The sequence below is a fragment of the Sus scrofa genome, chromosome 9 (assembly GCF_000003025.6).
Source record: "Sus scrofa isolate TJ Tabasco breed Duroc chromosome 9, Sscrofa11.1, whole genome shotgun sequence".
Lineage (NCBI taxonomy): Eukaryota > Metazoa > Chordata > Mammalia > Artiodactyla > Suidae > Sus > Sus scrofa.
In genome coordinates, this window is record NC_010451.4 from 53,397,677 (window position 1) to 53,421,729 (window position 24,053).

General features: G+C 47.8%; 1 protein-coding gene across 2 annotated transcripts in view; it reads left to right on the top strand.

Annotated features, from left to right (window-relative positions):
- DCPS (decapping enzyme, scavenger) overlaps positions 3,074-24,053 on the top strand; it is a 36,412-nt gene continuing 15,432 nt past the window's right edge. Inside the window, exons 1-2 of one of the 2 annotated variants that reach the window (XM_021102159.1) lie at positions 3,074-3,311; positions 5,100-5,274. In XM_021102159.1, coding sequence (XP_020957818.1) covers positions 3,111-3,311; positions 5,100-5,274 — 376 coding nt within the window. In that variant the 5' untranslated portion in view covers positions 3,074-3,110. The remainder of the gene's footprint in view (positions 3,312-5,099; positions 5,275-24,053) is intronic. The other variant, NM_213790.1, reaches the window with a different exon arrangement.

Below are 24,053 nucleotides of genomic sequence, written 5' to 3' on the forward strand. Positions count from 1 at the left end.
CCAGGCTAGGGGGGTTTAATCGGAGCTGTAGCCACCGGCCTATGGCAGAACCACAGCAACACGGGATCCGAGCCGCGTCTGCAACCTACACCACAGCTCACAGCAACGCCGGATCCTTAACCCACTGAGCAAGGCCAGGGACCGAACCCACAACCTCATGGTTCCTAGTTGGATTCGTTAACCACTGAGCCACAACAGGAACTCCACTTCCTTTCCTTTTTTAAAAAAATTATCTCAAAGAAAATTTTAATTTTACTTTGAGCAATGATTATTTTTCTAGAAAGCAGAGACTTCACGCTCCTCAAGTTTCTACTAAAGCCATCATATTTCAACCAGTCGTGCTGAGAGCCTAACTGGTCAATCAAGTTTATGTAGGGACTGGGGAGGGGAGCTAGAGAAAGTGCTATAAATTAAACTAGGCTGGAGTTCCCAATGTGGCGCAGAGGAAACAACTCCAACTAGGAACCATGAGGTTTCAGGTTCAATCCCTGGCCTCATTCAGTGGGTTAAGGATCCTGTGTTGCCGTGACCTGTGGCATAGGTAGCAGACGAGGCTCGGATCTGGCATTGCTGTGGCTGTGGTATAGGTTGGCAGCTGTAGCTCCGATTCAACTCCTAGCCTGTGAACCTCCATCTGCCATGGATGTAGCCCTAAGAAGTAAAAATAAATAAACAAAATAAATCAGAATACAAAATTTGACATAAAAAATTTAACTAGCACAGTGCTTTGCAACTTTGCTCTCCAATACATTCCTTCCAACCAAATTAAAAGAAAAAAAAAAAAAGGAAGGGTGGTTAGCAGAAAATATCACATCAATGATTTGCCAACAACAACAAAAAATTGTTGCCTGCCTGCCATTTCAGTAACCAGCGAATATTGCTCACCATCAAGCCATTAGCCACTGTTTTAGGCCGTGATGATGCACCCTGAGGGGGCATTCAGGATGAAGAAAAACAGGATACTGGCCCTAGATAGTTAAGGTGCATAACTAAGAAATAATTTCAATGACCTCAGACTCTTGCATCTTCCCATGTATAGAGAGGCACTAAAATCCTTAACCTGAAATGTCTGTTTTTCATGATTAGCAGTAATCTTTGGATGCTCAACTACATTTTTTTTTTTCTAACAAAACCTCCTATATATCCTGGCTCCTCTCTTACCTCTTTGGAACAGCTCCTCAGAGCCATCAGAGACTGTTTTCCAGGCTACAGTCCTCAGTAGATTCTCTGAATAAAGTATAACATGCAACTTGTAGGCTGTGTGTTTTTTTCAGTTGGCAAGTATCAGCAGAGGTGCACTCACTTCTCAGGAAGGCATGCTCAAGCACCAAGAGTTGCAGGGAAATCATAAGTAAATATTTTATACGGCAAAAAAAATTTTTAAAGAAAAGAGGGGTTCCCATTGTGGCTTAGCAGGTTAAGAACCCGACATAGTCTCCATGATGATGTGTGTTTGATCCCTGGCCTTATTCAGTCGAAGATCTGCCATTGCCACAAGCTGCAACGTAGGTTCCAGATGCGGCTCTGACCTGGTGTTGCTGTGGCTGTGGCATAGGCCAGCAGCTGTAGCTCTGACTGGACTACTAGCCTGGGAACCTCTATATGCCGTGGGTGCAGCCCCCCCAAAAATTTTTTTTTTTAATAAATAAAATAAAACCCTGAGCCATATCCTTGAATTATTTCGCAGATAATGAAATCCCCACTAGGTAGAAGTTAACTGCAAACTACATACTGATCACAACCTTGTAGACCCCAGACTGGTTGGAATCAGAGGTTGATACTGACCCCAGAAATACCATCTATCAACCAGAAGAATGTCCATTAGATGATCAGGTACCCTGCCACCTTTTCCTTCACCTTGCCTTTAAAAACACCTCCCTGAAAGCCATCAAGAAGTTCAGGTCTTTTGAGCATGAGCTGCCAGTTTTCCTTGCTTGGTCTCACTTTAAGAACCTTGCAATTGGGAGTTTCCGTTGTGGAAAAGCGGAAACGAATCCGACTAGGAACTACGAGGTTGTGGGTTCCATCCCTGGCCTCGCTCAGTGTGTTGAGAATCCAGCGTTGCCATGAGCTGTGGTGTAGGTCACAGACGCAGCTCGGATCCTGCATTGCTGTGGCTGTGCTATAGTTCCGATTGGACCCCTAGCCTCCACATGCAGCGGGTGCGACCCTAAAACGCAAAGAAACCCCAAAGACTGCAATAAACGCTGTACTTTCCCTCATCACAACCCAGTGTGGATAGATTGCAGTAAGTTGCCCAAGGAGACCCAACTTTGGTTCTGTAACATGGATACAGTGGGGCAGAAGCAAAGAGGCAGGCAATGAGTGAGACCAAGCAAGGAAAACCTGGCAGCTCATCCTTAAAAGACCTGAACTTCTTGATGGCTTTCAGGGAAGTGTTTTTAAAGGCAAGGTGAACGAGAAGGTGGCAGGGTACCTGATCATCTAATGGACAGGAAGCAGAAGCAAAGAGGCAGGCAATGGAAATGTACTTCTGGCCCTGTTCACTTACCATTCTTCTCAGCAAAAAATACTGGGATTTACAAAGAAAAGGACAACACAAAGAGGACTTTTGTAAAATGGAAACGGGTGAAAAATGGATAGGGTTTTAAGCGTTCTCTATGTTCAATCAATTGACTAAGAAAGAGATTGGCTCAACAGATTTGCTTCAGAAACATCCCTTCCACTCTAATCAATGTTGGCATAACTCTGATTAAAAAGCTGTATTCAACCCAAGTGTCAGCGCAGAGTCCAAAGGGCGTCTTGCAGCTCGGACTCGGGGGAGTAGGGGTGGGGTGGGGTGGCTGGGCTACCCTCTCCCCTGCAGCCTCTCTAGCCTTGCTGTCACCTTCTCTTTTCCCTCAGGACCAGCCTCCGCCCGGGTTGGCTAGCACGAGGAGACCAAAGGCGGGAAACTCGAATTAAGATGCTCACTCTAGACGAGTCCCAAAAAACAGCGGCCCTAGGTTTCCTACAGCCAGGAGATCGGCTGACTCCGGCGCGGAGCACGTCGGGAGTTGTAGTCACCGCCCTCCGCGGAGGTGGGGTGAGGCGGCAGAGGGGCGGGGCCGCGGCCGGGTTGGCGCAGGCGCACACTCTCCCCCGGCAATATGGCGGACACCGCTCCTCAACCCAGCAAGAGAAAGCGCGAACGAGACCCGGAGGAGGCGGAGGCACCCAGCACAGAGGAGAAGGAAGCAAGGGTTGGGAATGGTACCTCTGCTCCTGTCCGCTTACCTTTCTCCGGCTTTAGAGTGAAAAAAGTGCTAAGGGAGTCTGCGCGGGACAAAATCATTTTCCTGCACGGAAAGGTACCATTAAGCAGCGTTGGGGTGGGGATGCGGGAAGGAGTGACCCAATCGTCGCCTCGGAGGCGGATTTTTTTTTTTTTTTTTTGAGATTCTTTGGAAAATACTAATCGCATTGCCCCGGGTGGGAAGGAGGCCAAGTGCGCCAAAATGCCTGGGCAGGGGTTTGGTTCGTGGAGGAAACAAGGATACTTGTGAAATTAAGGGAATTAACACGCGTGGGGCTAATTTCCCTAATTCCTCCTCTTGTACTAAAATAAGAACCTAACACTTGCGGAGTGTATTTATTGTCGATTAAAAAGTCGCATGTTAAATTCCCCAAGCTTTCACCATTCATTTATTAAACCTGTAACGTGCTAGTTCTCTTGTGGCACAGCTGGTTAAGGATCTGGAGGTTTCACTGATGGGGCTTGGATCGCTGTTGTGGCGCAGGTTCCATCCCTGGCCCAGAACTCCACGTGCCTTGGGTGAGGGCAAACAAACAAACAAACGGGCCCCAACAAAACACACAAAAACCCTGTAAGGTGCTAGGAATCCAGTATGTTTCTGGGCAGTCTTGGTCATCCAGGCCCCAGGCAATAACATAGGCACTGTAGGAAGTATGATCTCTGCTATATACAGGACTCCCGCTCCTGGGAGCGGGGAAACAGTTTGTTGAATTGGTGATTCAATTCCACATATCATGCACAGACAGGCCAGCACTGAACTGGGTGCAACATAGAGCTGAAAGTTCCCATTCTTGATTCAATTCCACGTTTCATGCACAGACGGGCCAGCACTGAACTGGGTGCAACATAGAGCTGAAAGTTCCCATCCTTGATCTTCAGGAGTGCAGAGCATCCTTAAGCAGACAGGCACAGCTAGCTCTAATATCACGTGCTCAGCTCTCCAGCAGGGACTGAGGAGAGACTGGATACTGACCCAAGAGCTAGTAAAGAGGCAGTCCAAGGGTTCCCCAGAAGTCCTGGCAGGCGCTCTCACTTTTGGGAGGATGGGGGCAGGGAGACCCTGGGCCAGGCTTCCATGCCTCTTTCTGTGTCTCTTGTGTTTTACAAGGTTCTGTCTGTCTCAGCCCAACTTACCTTCAGTCTGCAGCACCTGCTGAAGATTTTAGCCATGGGAACCTTTGAGCTCGAAGCTAGTTGGGATACTTAAAGTCTAATTTCTATTTCACCATTTGGGCAAGTCACTTAAACTTCTCTAGACCTCATTTTCTTCAGCTGTAAAATGGGGAGAATTTTTTTGGGGGGGTGTCTTTTTTTTTTTTTTTCTTTTTTTAGGGCTGCACCCGAGGCACATAGAAGTTCCCAGGCTAGGAGTCCAGTCAGAGCTGTAGCTGCTGGCTTACGCCACAGCCACAGCAACGCCAGATTGGAGCCAAGGCTGTGACGTACACCTTAGCTCATGGCAATGCCGAATCCTTAACCCACTGAGTGAAGCCAGGGATTGAACCCATGTCTTCATGGGTACTAGTCAGGTTCGTTACCGCTGAGCCACGACAGGAACTCCAAAATGAGGAGAATTTGACAGAGGCCTTGTGAGCCCAAAAGAGAAGACAGTTGAGAAGTCTTGCATCTCTTAAAGAGCTGTGGCAAGGATCTGGGTTGATGAGATGCCTTCTCCAGGAAAAGAAACATGGGTGCCTTTGGCTAGGCTTTCTTAGAGGGAAGACTGCAGAGAAGGAAATCCAAAGTATTGAGATTGCTAAGGCCCTGAGAGCTTTTACTTTTGCTGTCCAGGTTTCAACTATGGTTCTACCCCAGGGCCCACTGATGGTGTCTCTGCCCATAGGTGAATGAGGCTTCTGGGGATGGAGATGGAGAAGATGCCATTGTGATCCTGGAGAAGACGCCATTTCAGGTGGACCAGGTGGCCCAGCTCCTGATGGGCAGCCCTGAACTCCAGCTGCAGTTCTCCAATGATATCTACAGCACCTATCACCTCTTCCCTCCAAGGCAGCTGAGTGGTGAGCAAGTGGGGCTGAAGCAGCTGCCTTTGGGAAGAGCAGGATGGTGGGGAACTAGCGGGGGCTGTGACCACTTCATAACTGATTTGCATGTTCTCCTGCGATAGTTCTCTATGGAAGGAGGAGGGGACATTTGGCAATCTCTGAAGACATTTTTGATTGTCAGAACTGGAAGGTGGAGTGTTGCTGGTACCTAGAGGGTGGAGGTCAGAGACCCTGCAAAATATCCTGCAAAACACAGGATGGGCCCCCACAACAAAGAAATGGCAGTGGTGTTGAAGTTGAGAAACCCAGCCCTGGTGTGAGATGTTTCGAGGTGGGAGTGTGATCCATGGGCTAGAACAGTTTCATCTACCAATTGAATAATGATTGTCAGGACTTACTAAACGCTTCCTGTTGTGCTAGCCACCATTCTGATTATCTACTTACATCATCGTATTTAATCTTCAGTACAGCCCTGTTGAGATAGGACTTTACAGGTGAGGAAACTGAGGTTTTGAAAAGGTTAAGTAAGTTTGTCCAAGATTGCACAGCAAATAGGTGGCAGAAAACTGAGCTCTTTCGTGGACTGAGGACTCACCGTGTGGCTGTGAAAGTGAGCAGTATGCTGGGTGCGGCAAGATCAGTTACTTCCCCGAAGGAAGTCTCTCTAGTGGAGACACAGTGAGTGCGATTGAGAGCTTGAAAAGGGCAGGAGTCAGTGGGTTAAAAGGCAGAGACTTGGTGTTTTTTGGGTTTGGGTTTTTGTTTTTGTTTTTTTTTTTTTTGCTTTTCAGGGATGCATCCTCAGCACATGGAAGTTCCCAGGCTAGGGGTTGAATCAGAGCTGCAACTGCCAGCCTATACCACAGTCACAGCAACAAGGGATCCAAGCTGTGCCTGTGACCTACGCCATAGCTCATGGCAATGCTGGATCCTTAACCCTCTGAGCAAGGCCAGGGATTGAACCCACATTCTCATGGATACTAGTTGGGTTTGTTTCTACTGTGCCACAATGGGAGCTCCAGAGATTTGTTTTTAATTGCGTTTTTTTTTAATTTATTAAGAGAAAGGAGAAGAATATTCCATGCCAAAAGCCAGGCATGATATGAGCTTTTATCCTTTAGACAATTAGGTTCAAGAGCCAGCTTTGTGGGAAGGATGAGGGAGGCTGGTTGGTCTTGAAGGTTCCTCCCAACCAGGAAATCCTGGGCTCTGTTTAGCAGCACAGGATAGTTTCGTAATATTCTTTTGTCTTTATTTGCCTTCCAGCATTTAAGAGCAGTTTGGCTTTACAGCTGCCCCCCTGCAGTCTTTTGGATGATTTAGTCTTTTCTGCACCCTTAAGAAAGGGTGCTATTGTTGTCCTTTGGAACTACATGTGAACGCTTGATACGAGACAAGCAAACCTTTCAGAGCTGAAAGCAAGCCAGCCTGTCCTTTACTGAAAGAGGGCCAGTTTGATTGGTTCATGTTGACAGAAAGGGACAGCTGTATTTGCTTTCTCGGGCAGTGACATTTAAGCAAATGTAGTCCTCAACACGGGGTGGCAGAAGCATGAAAAGAGACACTGTGGCCAAACACGACTTGGGGCAGCCCCTCCACTGCTGCCTCTGGGGCCATTGTTCTGCTGCCACCCATTTCCCTCACCTTCCCTCTTCTCTCTGCACCTTCTCCACCCTCAGCCAAAATTCAGATGGTTCTGCTCCACGGAGCAGCCCGGAGGAGTTCACAGCCTTTCCTTTTCCTTGTGTTTTCTCAGTACATGTACTTCTGTGGTGCTGCATAGAGTTGGTGGTGGCCAGTGCCCCGTCATTCAATTTTTATCATTTTTGTCCAGGATAAGCCCTGAAAGAGGCAGTCAGTATCAAGGCCACGGGTGCTCATCCCCATTCAGCATCCTGGATGTCTGCACCTTTTCCCCAGTGCAGCCCACTCACACCTGGGAGCCTCATCCCTTAGCTCATCTTTTCCAGGACTCACTGTCTTTTTAGCATACACATACAGATAGCGTATACTTTTACCCAAACTAGGCATGGCGACTTGGAGGTCATAACAGTTTGGCCCAGGCCCCGTTCTCATACCTCTCATTTCACTGTGCACCTTGTCCCTGTAGGGCATTCCAGATCAGGAATTGATGGACTTTTTTTCTTTTTTCTTTTTTTTCCTCGGGTCTTTTTAGGGCCACACCTGCGGCATATGGAAGTCCCCAGGCTAGGGGTCGAATCCGAGCTGCAGCTGCCAGCCTATGCCACAGCCACAGCACCACCAGATCTGAGCAGCATCTGCGACCTACACCATGGCTCGTGGCAACGCCGGATCCTTAGCCCACTGAGTGAGGCCACGGATCAAACCTGCATCCTCATAGATACTAGTCAGATTCTTAATCCACTCAGCCACAATAGGAATGCCACATAGACTTTTTCTGTCAAGGACCCGAGATAAATACTTTAGGTTTTGTGAGCCACTAATGGTCTGTCACATATTCTCTTTTTAAAAAAAAAACCCTTTTTCGGATGAAAATGTCGCTCTTATCTTGCTGGATGTAGAAAAAGAGGCCATAGGCCAGATTTGACCTTCTGGCCATAGCTTGTCAACTTCTGTTCCAGATTTTTCCCACTGGGAGTGTGGTTTGTGGACTGGCAACATTGTTATCACCTGGGGGCTTATTAGACCCACAGACTCCCAGACCCTGCTCCAGACCTCAGAATCTACATTTTAGCCAGAATCCCCCTGGTGAGTCACATGCATGTGAAGCTTGTTGAGAGTCACTGGTATTAGATACCATCTGTGTGTGGGTGATGCTCACATTTATTCCCCCATCTCTGACCTCCCCCAGGAACCACAGGCTCATATTGAAATGACCACCTACTTGACATCTCCATTTGGTACTCGCATAGGTACCTCATAGATAAAGAGTTAGTGTCTGTAGAAGCAGTTAGTGCATATTAAGTAGTCGCCATGACCGATGCGCTGGATACTGGAGCTTCAGGGATGGATCAGATACTATCCCTGCCCTCCCAGTGTGTTTGGGGGGGGCACCCTGCGAATGACCATGAAAGGGGGGAAGTAAACCTCTCAGGGTTGGGTCACTACCTGGATGTAGGGGACAGTAGTTCTTGAAAGATGGAGCCGCGTCAGACTCATTTCCTGTCCCCAGCAGGCAGACCAAGATGAGGTGGAAATGACCCCTGAAGAGTGATCCCATAGACCAACCCACCTCTTAATTTTCCTGTGGGCCAAGCATTCCACAGCCACGAGGTGGCAGCATGGCCACGGTATTCCTGCGGCCGCCCCTTTGGCTTCTGTCGCAAGCCTTCTCAGCCCCGCCTCTCCAATTCCTGTCACCAACTCCACCAACTCCCTTCTGAGCTTGCCGCTGTCCTGATTTCTTCTGGTATCTCCCCACTCTTTAGCAGATTTCTTCTCTTCCAGCCTGAGGTTTTGCTGTGTCCTCACTTATCCCTTCCAAGTCCTCAGCTGACCACAAGAGGCTGTTCAGTGAGGCAGTCACAGCCCTCCACCCTATGGACGTGGGAGAGCGTGGGCATTGGAGTCTAGCCCAGCCAGTGCTAACACTTACTCGCGCTGGGGCCTGGGGTGGTGGCGTGCTCTTTCTGAGTTTTCATGTATAGTGTCGGTGTTGAGGGGTGGGGCATACCTGGGCTGGGATCATGGCGTTGCCATTTACCAACTGTGAGCACTTGGGAGTGTCTGCATTAATGTAACAAATAGGAGGTGCCTGCTGTGTGCCTGGTGCTGTGCCAGGTGCCAGGTACACAAGGGGGGCTCCTTGTGGGGAAGGCAGACAACAAACAAGGAGACACGTCAACATGGCCGTGACCAGGAGAGGGGCTGCTCGGGCTGCGGGCCAGGGGCTCTCCGAGGACGTGACCCCCGTGCTGAGGCCTGAAGGATGGAAAGGAACCAGCTGTGCAGAGAGCTGGTGAGGGGAGCAGGGAGAATGTTCTGGGGGAGGAAAAGGAATAGAAAGGAGACCCTTGCATTAGGAGTTTGGTGGGTGGTTGGTGACTAAGGTGTGTCACCCAAATGAAGCTGAGGAAGGAGCTTCAGTTTTTTTCTTGTTTAATAAGGTTAGTAACTGAACCTACATCAGGATGGTTCTGAAGAAAGGGTGTTGGAAAATTTCTTAGCCTCTGCCCGCAGTGAGAGAGATACTTCACATTGTGACCCAGGGCAGGTGAATAAACATACATGAATATAAGGGACAGAAAAAGTTCACAGAATGGTACTTAGGTACTTACCCTCACTTTATGGGACACGCTCTTGTATTCTCATCTTCTCCCCCTCCGCCACTTTTCAGGGCCACACCAAGGCATACGGAAGTTCCCAGGCTAGGGGTCAGGTCGAATCAGAGCTATAGCTGCCAGCCTACACCGCAGCCATGTCTGTGACCTACATCACAGGTCATCGCAACGCTAGATTCCTGACCCATTGAGCAAGGCCAGGAATCGAACCCGCATCCTCATGGATACTAGTTGGATTCGGATTCATTTTTGCAGCACCACAATGGGAACCCCTAGTGTTCCTTTTTTGTTTTGTTTTTTTTTTTTTGGTTTTTTGGTTTTTTGCCTTTTCTAGGGCTGCTCCTGTGGCATATGGAGGTTCCCAGGCTAGGGGTCTAATCGGAGCTGTAGCTGCTGGCCTACACCACAGCCACAGCAATGCCAGGTCCAAGCCGTGTCTTCGACCTACACCACAGCTCATGGCAATGCTGGATCCTTAACCCACTGAGCAAGGCCAGGGAACGAACCTGCAACCTCATGGTTCCTAGTCGGGTTCATTAACCACTGAGCCACGATGGGAACTCTACCTCTAGTATTCTTAATTCCAGCTTTGTCTGTTTCCTTTTTTAAAAATGCCTGTCTGAACCTTCTAAATTAATTTTGTCACCGCTAAGATCATGGTATATAAGGCACTTAGCACAGTGATATATGGTGTGTATTCAAGAAGTGTCAGTCATCTTTTATCATTGTTTTTCCACCTTTAAAATTATGTGAGCCTTAAGTAGAAGACTGTGTGGCATATGGAAAAATGTCTGGCCACGACCACAGGCAGGTTTCCTTTGTTCCCCCAGTGGTCCTGTGGCAAATGTGACCAAACTGGCCAGATGGCTGGCATCCTCAGGCCGTCCAGGCAGGGCAGAGCCTGGGTCCTGTCCTGCTACAGCTCTCACGCTCTCATGCCTGTAGACCATCAATGGAGCCCTTTCATTGAGAGCTCTGTTTTCTTACCTGGGGAAGGAGGGGGAGACAGTAGGGAGAGGGGTGTGACTCAGAAATCCAGACTGCCTCTAAAAAGGCCATTGTTTTCCCTGCTGTTAGAGCAGGGGTGTGGAATCTCAGGTTCAGAGCAGAAGGCTTCTGTGTGTGAGTGGGGCTGGGCCAGGGAGCAAAGAGATCCTGGGAATCACATCTTGGCTACAGGGAACTCCCAGAACTCTCGCTGCAGGCCCAGTATTCCTCCTGTGCTCTGTACAGAGGCAAAACCTGGGGCTCTTGGAGGAGGAGCATTTTAAAAGACTAGCCACTTCCCCTAAGAGTTTCCCTGGCAGCATTGCTGATGAAAGAAAAACTAGAAGTGGTCCAGATAACAACTAACAATAGAATAGATAAGTCAGCCCTGCGCTGGACTACGCCTCCACCAGTGAAAATCAGCTGCACAGGTCAGGGAGAATGAGTCCCACCACTTAGAGCAGGAAGAGCAAGGTGTAAAATACACACTGTGTGATTCTGATTAGATAAAGTTGAAAAATAAGTGAAACTAAACAATGCACTGCTTAGGGATGCATACATGCCTAGTAAAACTAGGAAGACCAAAAAAAAAAAAAAAAAAAAAAAAAAAGATCAGCCCCTAATTCAGCAGCGATTATCCCTTGTGGGATAGGACAAAGTTCTGGTGATATTTGTTCTTTGGACTGAATGCTCTGTGCATGGATGTTCTTTTAGGTTTCAAACAGTATATATTTTATATTTATATACATGTATATGTATATGTGTGTACATATATGTGTATGTGAAATACGTGTATTCACACATTGTTTTATATGTACAATGTATTTCCCAATTAAAAATTCACAAAAACTAGCAGGTCGTTAGAAGAACTGAGAATATTCCTCTACTGTATTATAGGGCTCTGCCCTCACTGTCAAGTTTTGTTTCTTATCATTGTTGCTGAAAGTAAAAGTGTTTGATTAAGGCCTCCTTCCTCCTCTGGGTTTTGGGCACCAGCAGACTTTGTTTCTGTTCTGCCTCTTCTCTGGGGCCTGAGACTGGGCGGGCATGACCCTCTTTTCTCCTGCGGACGAGGGAGCCCCATGCTGTGCAGTGCCCACTTGGGACACTGCCAGCGGGCAGAGGAGGGAGGCATGTGGCCTCCTCCAGAACTGGAGGATGGGGCCTGGTACCAGGCTCCATGGCTCTGCTCCAGCACAGACTGGCAGGGACCTCTCACCCCCGCCCCTGCTGGTGTCCTTGGCAGCTCTTCCGACACAGCAGAGCCAAAGGACAAGAGCTGTCTGAACAGTGACCAGTAGGGGATGCCTTGCCAGCCCGGTCTTGGCCAGGACCCCCCCCCCCCAACCCCCGCCACCGCCACCCCAGAGCAGGGTGTGGAAGAGCACCTGCATGATCCAGCACGAGAAATACCCCTGGCTTAGGGCCAGCGGCCACCACTGCCAGGTCATGGAATTGCTTAAGACTCAGTTTCTCTGAAGGAGAAATAAGGAATCTGGTATCTGGCTAGCCTGCCTCAGGAGCTTCTCTATTGTCTGAGGTCCTAGAATAGTCATTTCTCAGCTTTGAATGGAACACAGAGGTTATTTAGCAATGTGGTTCTTACCTAGAGCTGTGCATCAGAATTGCTCGAGGAGCTTTCTTGCCTTTTCATTTTTTGGCTTTTTAGGACCGCATCCATGGCATATGGAGGTTGCCAAACTAGGGGTTGAATTGTAGCTGTAGCTGCTGGCCTACTGCTGTGCTCAGCAGTGCCAGATCCAAGACAGGTCTGCAACCTACACCACAGCTCACAGCAGTGACGGATCCTTAACCCAATGAGCAAGGCCAGGGATCAGGCCTGCGTCCTCCTGGATGCTAATCAGATTTGTTAACCCCTGAGCCACAACGGGAACTCCTTGCAGAACTTTCTTGAATACAGAATCAGACATATTGATTAAGGGTCTCTGCGCTAGGCTAGGGCATACATCAAAGTCACACGGTCACATGGTCAAATAGTTGAATAGTGTGGAGGGCTTATCTGGACAGGAACAGGCTCTGGTACCAGTCTGCCCTACCCTGTTCTGCCTTCCAGAAGTCACTACCACTAAGGACATTTCTGGGGTTAGTGCTTCTGGTGGTTTCTTCCAGACACTTAATTGAGTAGTGTGTTTATGCCGGTCTTTCTTGATTTATCATTTTTGACATTGTCAGTTTCCCACAGTGGAAGATGAAAGGCTTAGCTCCCTTACACTTTCCTATCCTCCCTCCCCTCTCCTCCCGATTTTTGATATTTATATTACTATTTTCAGGGGTTTTTAAAAATTTTTTCTTTTTATGGCTACATGTGTGGCATAGGGAAGTTCCCAGGCCAGGGGTGGAATCAGCTGCAGCTGCTGGCCTACACCATAGCAACACCAATTCTGAGCTGCATCTGTGAGCTTTGCCACAGATCATGGCCACACCGGATCCTTAACCCACTGGGCGAGGCTGTGGATCACACCTGCATCCTCGCAGAGACAACGTCCCGTCCTTAACCCACTGAGTCGCAGCAGGAACTCCGAGGGTTTTTTGTTTTTAATTGCCTTTAGAATCCTAGATCTACTGAAATCTTTTGTCCTTATCCCATGTATTCTAGGTTACATCTCGTGTTGGGGAAGAATAGCAGTGAGAAGCCTCCAACTTCCCCTTCCCAGCACCTCTTCTGTCTTTTGCTATTCCCTAACTTCTCTGTAAGCTGTACTTGGATTTCACTGCTCCCAGTCAGCCCTAAGATCACACGAGCAAACCACTTACAACCATTCTGTACCCAGACAGCCATTCTGTTTTTTACTTTCAGTACAGTATTCAATTACATGAGATATGTGACACTTTATTATAAAATACGCTTTGTGTTAGATGACTTTGCCCAACTGTAGGCTATGTAAGTGTTCTCTGCATATTTAAGATAGGCTGGGCTGAGCTGTGATGTTCCATGGGTTAGATGTATTAAGTGCATTTTTGACCTGTGATGGGTTTCTCTGCATGTAACCCAGCATACGATGAGGAAGATCTGTACTCTCTTTTTGAAATTACCTAGTCATTTAGTGCATTAATTTCTTATTTAATATTTCCTTCTTTCATTCTGAAAGTATTGTTTCCAGAATGCTCTGGCCTTTGATACAATTTGGACAGCTCATTCTTGTGGCGTGCATTAACTCTCAACTGACTTCCCTTCTGTAGCTTTCCTGGTCTAGATGCACTGTTTGCTGGATGCTATGTTTTTTTCTTTCTTGTTTGAACTATATTCTTAAGTACTTCCTCAAAAAATACAAAAGAGGAAAATTTTGAATCCTTTATTTTGCCCTCACTTTTGTTTTGTTGTGTTTTGTTTTGGCTACACCCATGGCAAGTGACGTTCCAGGGCCAGGGATCAAACCTTCACCGCAGAAACTGGATCCTTAACCATTAGGCCACCAGGGAACTCCTTGCCCTCACTTTTTTTTAGGGCTGCATTCACAGCATATGGAAGTTCCCAGGCTAGGGGTCCAATTGGAGCTACAGCTGCCTGCCTACACCACAGCCACAGCAATGCCAGATCCGAGCCTAGCCTATGACCTACACCACAGCTCACAGCAATGCCAGATCCTTAACCCCCTGAACGAGGCCAGGGATCGAACCCACAACCTCATGGATCTTAGTCAAATTTGTTAACCACTGATCCACGACAGGAACTCCTGCTCTCACTTTTGACTGATGGTTTGACTGAATACTAGTAAATTGATTTTCCCTCCAAACATTAAAGGCATTGATCTCTTGATTTAAAACATCTGTTGTTGCTAAGTGTAATTCTCATTTCTCTGCAACTAACTTCATTTTTTTTGTTGTTGTTTTGCTTGCTTAGTTTCCTTCTCTGGAAGTGAGGGTTGTCCTCTTTACCTTTAGTGTTCTGGAGTTTTGTAAGGCTGTGTCTAAATTGGACCTTTTTTTCCCCATTCACTCTGCTGGGTGCTTTTGGACCTTTAATTTAAAGTCTTATGTCAGCCTTTCTTTCTGAACCTTTCCTCTATTATTTCTTTGATGATTTCCTTTTCTGTTTCCTTCATTTCCTTTTACTGGAAATCCTATTAGTTGTTAGACTTCTTAGATGTATCCCATATGCTGCTTTTGTTCTTCCCCTTTTCCCGTCTGTGTCCCTTCTTTCTATAGTCTGGTAGGTTGTCTTCCGTTGTCACCAGACCCAGTGGTGAAGGTTTTAATTTGAGAGCCACATTTTTAATTTTCTTCTCTCTGGTCCTCTGGTTATTTCATTTTCATAACATCTTGCTCTTGCTTCACAGAGGCCAAACTGGGTTGACTTTTTCTAACACACTAATTAGAATTGTTTTAAAAATTATCTCCTGAACCTTCAGTGATCCCGTGTCCTCTGGGATCTGGTTCTGGTTGTTGTTTATTTTGGTCATTCTTTTTCAGGCTGCTGGTTTTCTGTTAATGTCCGGTGAATGTTAGTTCGTTTGCATTTACAAATGAAGACTCAGGCTGATAGTCAAGCGAGCAGATTCCACACTGGGCCGCTCTTGGATGGGTAGCTGCCTGGTGCTGTGCAGGCGGGGAATAGGGCCTGGCCTGGCAGGCCTTGCCTGAATGTGTGGTTTGATCAGCACCCAGAGCTCGTACATGCTCTAGTTTACTGCAGCTCGTGGGCCATATCTGGCCAGCTTCCTTTTCTATGGGCTATGAGGTAAGAGTGGTTTTTTTCAGAGTTCCTGTCGTGGCTCAGTGGTAATGAACCTAACTGTTATCCATTAGGATGTGGGTTCAATCCCTTGCCTCACTCAGTAGGTTAAGGATCCATCGTTGCCATGAGCTGTGGTATAGGTTGCAGATGTGTTGCTGTGGCTGTGAGGTAGGCCAGCAGCTGCAGCTCCAATTCGACTCCTAGCCTGGGGACTTCCATATGCCATGGGTGCAGCCCTAAAAAGACAAAAAAAAAAAAAAAAAAAAGAATGTTTTTTGCATTCTTAAAGTGTTCTTTTTTTTTTTTTTTTGGTCTTTTTGCCATTTCTTGGGCTGCTCCCTCAGCATATGGAGGTTCCCAGACTGGGGGTCGAATTGGAGCCGCAGCCACCGGCCTACGCCAGAGCCACAGCAACTCGGGATCCGAGCCTCGTCTATAACCTACACCACAGCTCACGGCAACGCCAGATCCTTAACCCACTGAGCAAGGCCAGGGATCGAAGCCACAACCTCATGGTTCTTAGTCGGATTTGTTAACCACTGAGTCACAATGGGAACTCCTTAAAGTGTTCTTTTTTAAAAAAGTAAACTAAGAAGAATATGCTAAAGAGGCTATGTGTAGCCTGAAATGCCTAAACCATCTACTGTCAAATTTGTTTTATTGTTGGTTTTTTTTTGTGTGTGTGTCTCTTTTAGGATCAAAAGCATATGGAAATTCCCAGGCTAGGCGTCAAACCAGAGCTGTAACTGCCGGCCTACACCACAGCCACAGCAACTCTGGGTCCGAGCCATGTCTGTAACCTACACCATAGCTCATGGCAATACCGGATCCTTAACCCACTGAGCAAGGCCGGAGAGTGAACCCACGTCCACTCTGAGCCAGGACGGGAACTCCCACTGTCAAATTTGTACAGAAGTTTGCCTACCCCTGCTCCAGTCCAAGGGCCTATGTCTTTGGAGCACAATCCTCTCTGTTCACCTGCTTTGAATGCCTGCCCCGAGGATGAGGCTAAGCTGTGGATGGAGCCAGTTGGTACAGCTCTTCTCCAGAGAGGTCCTATAGTCAGCTCTAATGATGGCAGATTTCTGTCACTTTTCTCCCTGGGGCTTGGAAGGACAGTGGAATTACAACTAGCAGAAACTTCAAGATGGAAATGGCCCTCCCCACTGAGTAACACTCTTGACCTAGGGTCTGGGTTCTGCCCTTCTCTCTGGCTCTGTGGTTGGCTCTCCTTCCACTGCGCCTCCGCTCCCTTGCGTGTTCCTCGTCTGTGCCCTTATAGCTTCCCTTTACCAGCTGGGAGCAGAGGCCACTGTTAAGCTCTCCATTTAGACTCACAGCTTCCATGAGGCCGGGACAGCCATTGTATTCAGAGCCTATTTAGAAGTGACTAGATCCCGAGCTAGTGAGAAATAGCCACCACAAGACCAGTGTCCTCTCTTCCTTCCTTCTCCCTCCCTCTCTGCCCCCTCCCTCCCTCTCTCCCCCACTCCCTTTCCCTCCCTCTCTCCCCACTCCCCCCTTCCCTTCCTCTCAGTGCCCCCATCTCCTCCCCCTCCACCTTCTTCTCTACCCACCTCCATCTCTTTCCTTTCCTTCTCTCCTCCCTCCTCCCCCTCATCCCCCCTTCCTTCTCTCCACCTTCCCTCTCTCTCTCCTCCCCTCCCTCCCTCTCTCTCTCCCTCCTTCTCTTCCTCTCTCTCCCCTCCTTTCTCTCTCTCTCTGTGTCTCTCTCTCAGCCTGGGCAAGATGCCAGGACTCTGGCAGTCTTAAGGCTTGAGTCAGCAGAAAGCCAACTTCCTCAGGACCAGCGGGCAGGGGCTGATCACCCACCGTACAGTTGGTTCCACTTCTGTCTGTGGCAGCCTGGGTTCTGATATGCTTTTCAGTGAGTGATGGCCTAGAACTCCGGTAGTCCTGGCTTCCTGGGAGGGGCTGTATCCTGTACCCGTGGCCTCCCCTTCCTTCCTACCAACACAGCCTGGATGGCGGGTGCTCAGGGTTGCACCAAGACCAGGCACCTGTGCTCCTTTGAGAGTGAAGTGAGGAGATGCCTTAGGAAGTCGAGAGAGAGGCTGCATGTTGGGACTCCTGAGGGTTCATTCTGATAGCTCGACCTCAGAACAGTTTCTTCCTGCACGCAGGGGTGGGTCCTGCAGCTTTAAGGCCAGGGCTGTAAATCAGCAGCTCCATCGTCATTAGATATCAGCTCTCATCCTTTGCTCAGATGGAACTGTGGGGAGTGCTGCACACCCACAGCTATCCTGCAGCAGCCGTTCCCACCCTTAAAGGACCACCTTTCATAGATGTAACCCCTGGGGCTGTACTCAGAGTCACTAAATTTGCTGCCAGGCCGATAAGTCCTGTCAGACCCTCTCCTGGGCCTCAGAAGACTGAGTGGGTGGGTGGGGAAAGAGCCTGCCCGAGCTAGGATCTTGCTAAAACCAGCGTCTGCTTCTCCTCTGTCTCCAGTGGCATCTCTGTTCTTTCCTTTAGACAGGTAATTAGTGGTTTGGAGGTTTGCTCTGGGGCGGTTAAAGCTTCCAGTCGGATGCCGACCACACCCTTCAGCCCTGTTTTTCCTTGATCTGGAGGTCTCTTTGGCCCTCACTTGGGTACTTCCAGCATCGTGTAGCGTGGGACAGTGGACTCCCTGCCCTGGGTCTCTTCTCCAGCCTCTGGCCTGCTCCCTGGTCACCATGACGCGAGGCTGAGGAGGGTGTTATCCACCCAGGGGAAGGTCTCCAAAAGGAGGAAAGAAGATGCAAGTCCTGGGAGACCCCCAGCTCCAGGAGGGCCCTGACGATGTACCCTGTCGACCTGAGTCTGGCAGCCCATCCCCGGGGTGGCTCTGCTTGGCTCCTGTGGAGCGGGGTGGGGTGGGCTTCACACCCCGATCACGCTTTGCTGTTACTTCTTCCCTGCGCCCCTGAGCCTACACATATGGGTCAAATAAGTTGAAACTGGCTCATCATAATGAAGGGAGAGCAAAAGCCGCAGGCTGAGCCATGGAAATGACCTCATCATGCAGAAGTCATCAGCAACGGCTGGAAAGCAGGCTTGTTTGAACATGTGTATGGGAAGGAGGACAGACTGTCTGTGGTTTGCATTTTCATGTTTCATGTGCAGCAGCATTTTCCTAGGGATTTGGCTAAGCTAGCTTTGGCAGAGAGCAAGAAAGGCAGCTGCGCTTTCCTCTCCGGAGCCCAGCCTCCCACCTCTGAAAGCAGCTGGGCTTTCATGTCTGGGGCAGGGGGGACAGGGCTGGCTTTATTTATTGGAGAAGGGTCTTAACTGAGGGTCTTGACAGGCAGGACCAAGCTGTGTGCTCGCCAGCGGCACCCCAGCCTGTTCCTCTGAGCTGTGGAGAGAAGGAAGGGGTGTGGATGGGCTGCTGTTCACCTGGGGTCGGTGTGACCATTCTCACTGCCACAGCATCCCTGTTGAGAAAGAACTGCCTCCTGAGCCCCACAAGAGCAGTCACTGCCCCACCCCAGGCCTCCTTCTCCACCATCCTACACTGGGGTGGGGGCGGGGGAGGGGGGGAGATGGGTACCATGCACGAAAGTCAAAACAGCCATCGTCCCTGTTGGAAGCAGGCTTGTCTTCATCCCCCTGTTCCAGCCCAGGGTCAGGTCGCAGCATCTCAGAAGGCCCTCCAGCACTGAGGGTAGCCTGCCTCTACTTCCCTGCACTCTAGGGGGCATTGCAGCGAGCATCATGTCACTGGCCTCTGCTCCCTCTGAGCTCTGATGTCCTGCTGGACCTCCCAGTCTGCAGCTCCAGTCGCTCTGGCACCTCATTGTGCCCTGTTGTTTTGCTGACGGCTATTTATGTATCTCCAGGAAGCATTGGGACAAATCATGTTTCTCCTTATCTGATAGGGCTGCTTTTGGAGAAGAGCAGCACAGGTTTCTTAGGAAAAGACTGAAAGAGGATGGCCCTGTGGTATTGCATAGATGAGTCAGACTGCTTGGGTTCAAATCTTAGCTCTACCATTTACTAGCTGTGTGACCTTGGGTAAATTACTTAACTTCTCTGGGCTTCAGTTTTAAGAGGTGGCTCATTATTCTCTTTTTAATATATTTATTATGTAAGTGATCCATGTTTGTTTTAGAAAATGTAATAAATACCCAGAGTTCCCTTTGTGGCTCAGCGGTTAATGAGCCTGACTAGGATCCATGAGGATGCAGATTCAATCCCTGGCCTCGCTCAGTGGGTTAAGGATCTGGCGTTGCCATGAGCTGTGGTATAGGTCAGCAGCTGTAGCTCCAGTTTGACCCCTAGCCTGGGAACTTCCACATGCCAGGGTGTGCCCCAGAAGCAAAAAAAAAAAAAAGTAATAAATACCTTAAAAAACTAATTTAAAACATTACAGTTACATCCAGCTCCACTGCCCAGAGATAAATGTCAAAACATCTTGGAAAATGTCCTGAATTTCAGACTTTTTTCTGTGTGTGCTTATTTGTATGCAGTTGTCTGTGCATATACTTTTTTAACAATAAAAAGGCATAATCTGTATTCTCTTCTATAGACTATATTGTGAGGCACCTGCTACTTCATCAGTATGTATCAGGTGCTGTTTTAGGCACAACATACTCACTGTACAAAGCAAAGTCTCTGCTCTCAAGAAGTTTACGTCTAGCTGGAGGAGATGAACCATAAATAACAAATACATAGGTCAAGTGGCCATAAATGGCTAAGAAGGAAAATAAAGCGTTAGGAGGGAGACAGAAGGACAGGGACCTGGGCTTCCAGTTAAAAGGGGGCAGTTCAAGTGCCCACCCTCTAACCTTAAAACCCTCACTAAATGTGACATAGAAGGAATTACCTTTAAATAAAGTTATCGCGTGAAGACTAGGGGAAAGGAGAGGAGCCAAACCAAGGAAGCGAAGGGAGGGTCTGGGAAGGGAATCTGAGCCATGGCGACTTAAAGCCCCTTTGCCACTTCACAAGACTGGCAACTACTCCTTCCAGAGATGTCATCTCTGGAGAGGTTAAACGGAGAGCCTAGAGATTCTAGGTGCAGGTGAGGGTGGGGTCACTGTACTAAAACCTAGAAGGTTTGGTGGAGTCTGCGCATGTGGTGTTGAGGTGACCCCAGGCCCGCCCATGCTCCACCCAGAAGTTCCTCTTCCTCATCCCTCAGAACCCTGTCTGCCAGGCTCAGACTCCTGTGCCTGGAATTGGAAGCGTAATCTGTGGCCATCTGACCAGCCCAAGAGAAAAGCCTTAGGGCTCATCATGCAAAGGAAGCACATGATCATCCTAAAATGAACCTCCAGGTAAGCCCTCCTGTGTCCTCGAGCTTCCAGCCTGCTTCTTAGTGTTCTGCTCTTAAATATGAGTGTCGGGGTAGGCGTGGTGGCCAGACTTTTGAGTAAAGCCTCAGCTGAGAAAGAAAAGACAAGGAAAAGGAAAGAAGGAAAAGAAATTGACTAGGAGGAGACAGAAACTATGCAGGGAGAAGAATTTTTCAAAGATTGTCATTAACCTCAGAGAAATTATGATATATCAAAAGCAAAAGAACAAGATACTGTCAGGAATTTTTTTTTAAAGCTCTTGGGTATTAAAAAGACAGCGGATATGAAAAATTCAATAGAAGAGTAGAAGATGAAGAAAAACTCAAAAGTAGAGCAGAAAAACGTAGAGCTGGAAGATGAACTGAAGAAGTTAAATATCCAAGTAGCATTCCAGAAAGAAAGGGCAGAGAAAATGGGGAAGAAAATATCAAAGAAATCAAGAGTCCCAGGACTGAAGATTGTGATTTTTGAGACTGAAAGGACCCAATAATTACCCAATTCAGTGGATAAAAATAAACCCATTTCAGGACCCATCTATGCTATCAGGACATTGGAGACAGTGAGGGAAAAAAAAAACAGGTCAGTACAAAGGTTTAGGGATCAGAATGACCTGAGTTAGCAGCAGCATTGCTATCCAGAAGGTCATAGAGCAGTGCTTTCAGACTTTGAGGGTCATTGCTTTCCATCCTAGAATTCCTGAGCCAAGCTCTTAATTAAGTGCTACAGTAGCATAAAGACATTTTCAGATGTTCTGTGTCTCTAAATGTATCTCCCTTGCACCATAACTCTGGAAGCATCTTGAGTTGTTACTTTAGTGCTGTGGCTCTTGCTCTATGGTCCCTGGGCCCGCAGCCAGCAGCTACATTTGGGAACTTGTAAGAAGTGCAGATTCTTAGGCCTTACCCCCAGACATTCTGAATCAGCTGGTTCTGATGCACATTAAGCTTGAGAAGCATCGCTCTAGCAAGACAAGGACATGCATGTGAAAGAGTAAGATGGTGGATCCAGGAAGCAAGGTACCCAGCACAGCTGTGCATGGAGTCACTCTGGGAACACACCATTACTCTTGTGCCTGAGGAGTTTTAACATGAAGAGATTTTTAGTAAAAAGGAAGTGGGTGTGAGGATGACAGAAAAGAAAATTTAGAAATAAATACTGACTCTGTACACCAAAAATTGTGCTGAAGAGGAAAACAGTCCTAGTGTACTCTTCAGCAGTGGACAGCGTTTACATCATCTTAAAGGTGCTGACGTGGATCACTGATTTAGGAGTTCTATTGTGGCACAACAGGTTAAGCTTCTGGCATTGTCATTGCAGCAGCTTGGGTCACTGCAGTGGTTCGGGTTTGATCTCTGACGTGAGAATTTCCACATGCTGTAGGCATGACCAAAAAAAAGAACACTGATTAATCCAAAATTGTGATCTGGCTGTGTTGTGAGGAGAGAGGGTAGAGAGAATGCGTGTGTGTGTGTGTGCATGCGCTCTATTGGAAGAAGGCTGTTAAAAAAGCTAAAACCTCATCTTCCAATAAGTAATAGTAAGACTAAAGGTCAAGGCAGAACAAACTATTAAAATGTTTGTAATTTGGAACTGTGGAGTTATGGAACCAAAGAAATGGCCGGAAGAGATGAAAATGCTCCTCAGAAGGAGCAGAAAACATTTAAAAACAAGCTCCGTTTGTTCTTTAACCTATGTGCAAACACACCTTAAACTAAAAATACAGGAGTGGTTAACGAATCTGTCTAGGAACCATGAGGTTGCGGGTTCGATCCCTGGCCTTGCTCAGTGGGTTAATGATCCGGCGTGGCTGTGAGCAGCTGTGGTGTAGGTTGCAGACGCGGCTCGGATCGCACGTTGCTGTGGCTGTGGTGTAGGCAGGTGGCTACAGCTCCGATTCGACCCCTAGCCTGGGAACCTCCATATACCGCGGGAAGCGGCCCTAGAAAAGGCAAAAAGACAAAAAACAAAAAAACCCAAAAAAACATAAGAATATAAATGTCTGAAAAAACATAATGGGTAGGGAGACTTTGTAAGGGGTGTTAGGGAAACTCAATAGATCGTGAACATTTCTGAGGAATGGGTTTTAGAGGGGTTTTTTGGTTTTTTGTTGTTGTTTTTTAAGAATGGCAACAGGAGGGAAGGGTCTGGAAAGTCCTCATTGCTACAGGGAAAAGCTTCTGGGCTGGTGGTGGTGGGGGTGGTGGGGTGCCAGGTTCTTCTCATCCTGGGCAGATAGCCCCTTAGGTCAACTTGCTCGGTAGGGGTTGTTAGCAGAGAGGGCACCTGGTGGGTGGTGGACCTCATCTGCTGGCTTGGGAGGCGCGCCGGTGGTGCCAAGCTGGAGCCCAGCCTCGAGCCTCAGTTTCGTGTGTGTGTGTGTGTGTGTGTGTGTGTGTGTGTGTGTGTGTGTGTGTGACGGGGACCACAGGAGTACTCACCTCACACTGGTGGCAGGGAGCGAGTGAGTTCATATGCACACAGGGCTTAGAAGAGTGCCTGGCACATCCGCTAGCAATTAGCATCCAGGGTCTGGAGGGTACCTACACTTTTTTATTTAACTTTATATTTTGAGGAAAATTTTTTTCAACCTTACAGGAAAGTTACAAGAATAGTATGAAGAACTCTCTTAAAACGCCTTTACCTCTTGTTAACATTTGACCACATTTCCTTTTTCTCTCCCCTTATATACCTATAATAATAATATTGTGTTACTGTTACCACTGTTATTGAAAAGTAAGTTGCATACATCACAACCCCTCCTTGCTAAGCAGGTCAGTGTGTCTCCCAGGAACCAGAGTAAAATGATCAATTTTAGGGACTTTCACATTTATACAAAACCATTATATAATATGGAGACCAAAAAGAAGTAAAAAAAATATATATGGAAACCATTATTAAATCTTACCAATGTCTTAATGCCATCTTTCAAGCAGGACTCCCTACCCCTGACAATTCTCTCCGATCCAGGATCCAATCCAGTCTCCTTTAACCTGGAGCAGTCCCTCAGCCCTAACCTTGACAGTCTAAAGAGCTGTGAAGCCACTTGTTTTATAGAAGGTCCCTGGATTTGAGAGGCAGTGTCTCCTCATGATTGGATCTGGATAATGCGTTTTGGCCAGTGCCCCACAGCACACCCTGGGGGGCACATGATGTCAGTTCATCCCATGCGGAGGTCACTTTGTGTCACCTTCTGTAATTAATAAGTAATCTCTGGGGAGATGTTTTTGAGGCCATGCATGGATATCCTGTTCCCCAACATATTTTCACCCAGTGGTTTGAGCGTTCTTCGGCCATTGACTTCTGACCAGATTGCTCGTGAAGCTTAGCTGCAGGTCATTTAGATAAACACCAGAGTTTACTTTTGGCCGCCAGTGAGAAAATTCACATTGGGAAATATATTGACTCTTCTTTTTTTTCCTCCCAGAGAGATTCTATTCCATTTGGGACAAAAATGTTCTTCCTGGGTTTAAAGTCTAAAAAGGCCAGATTCAGTTTTTCATTTATTCAGTATTCATGGAGTGCTTACTGTGTACCAAGTGCTGTCCC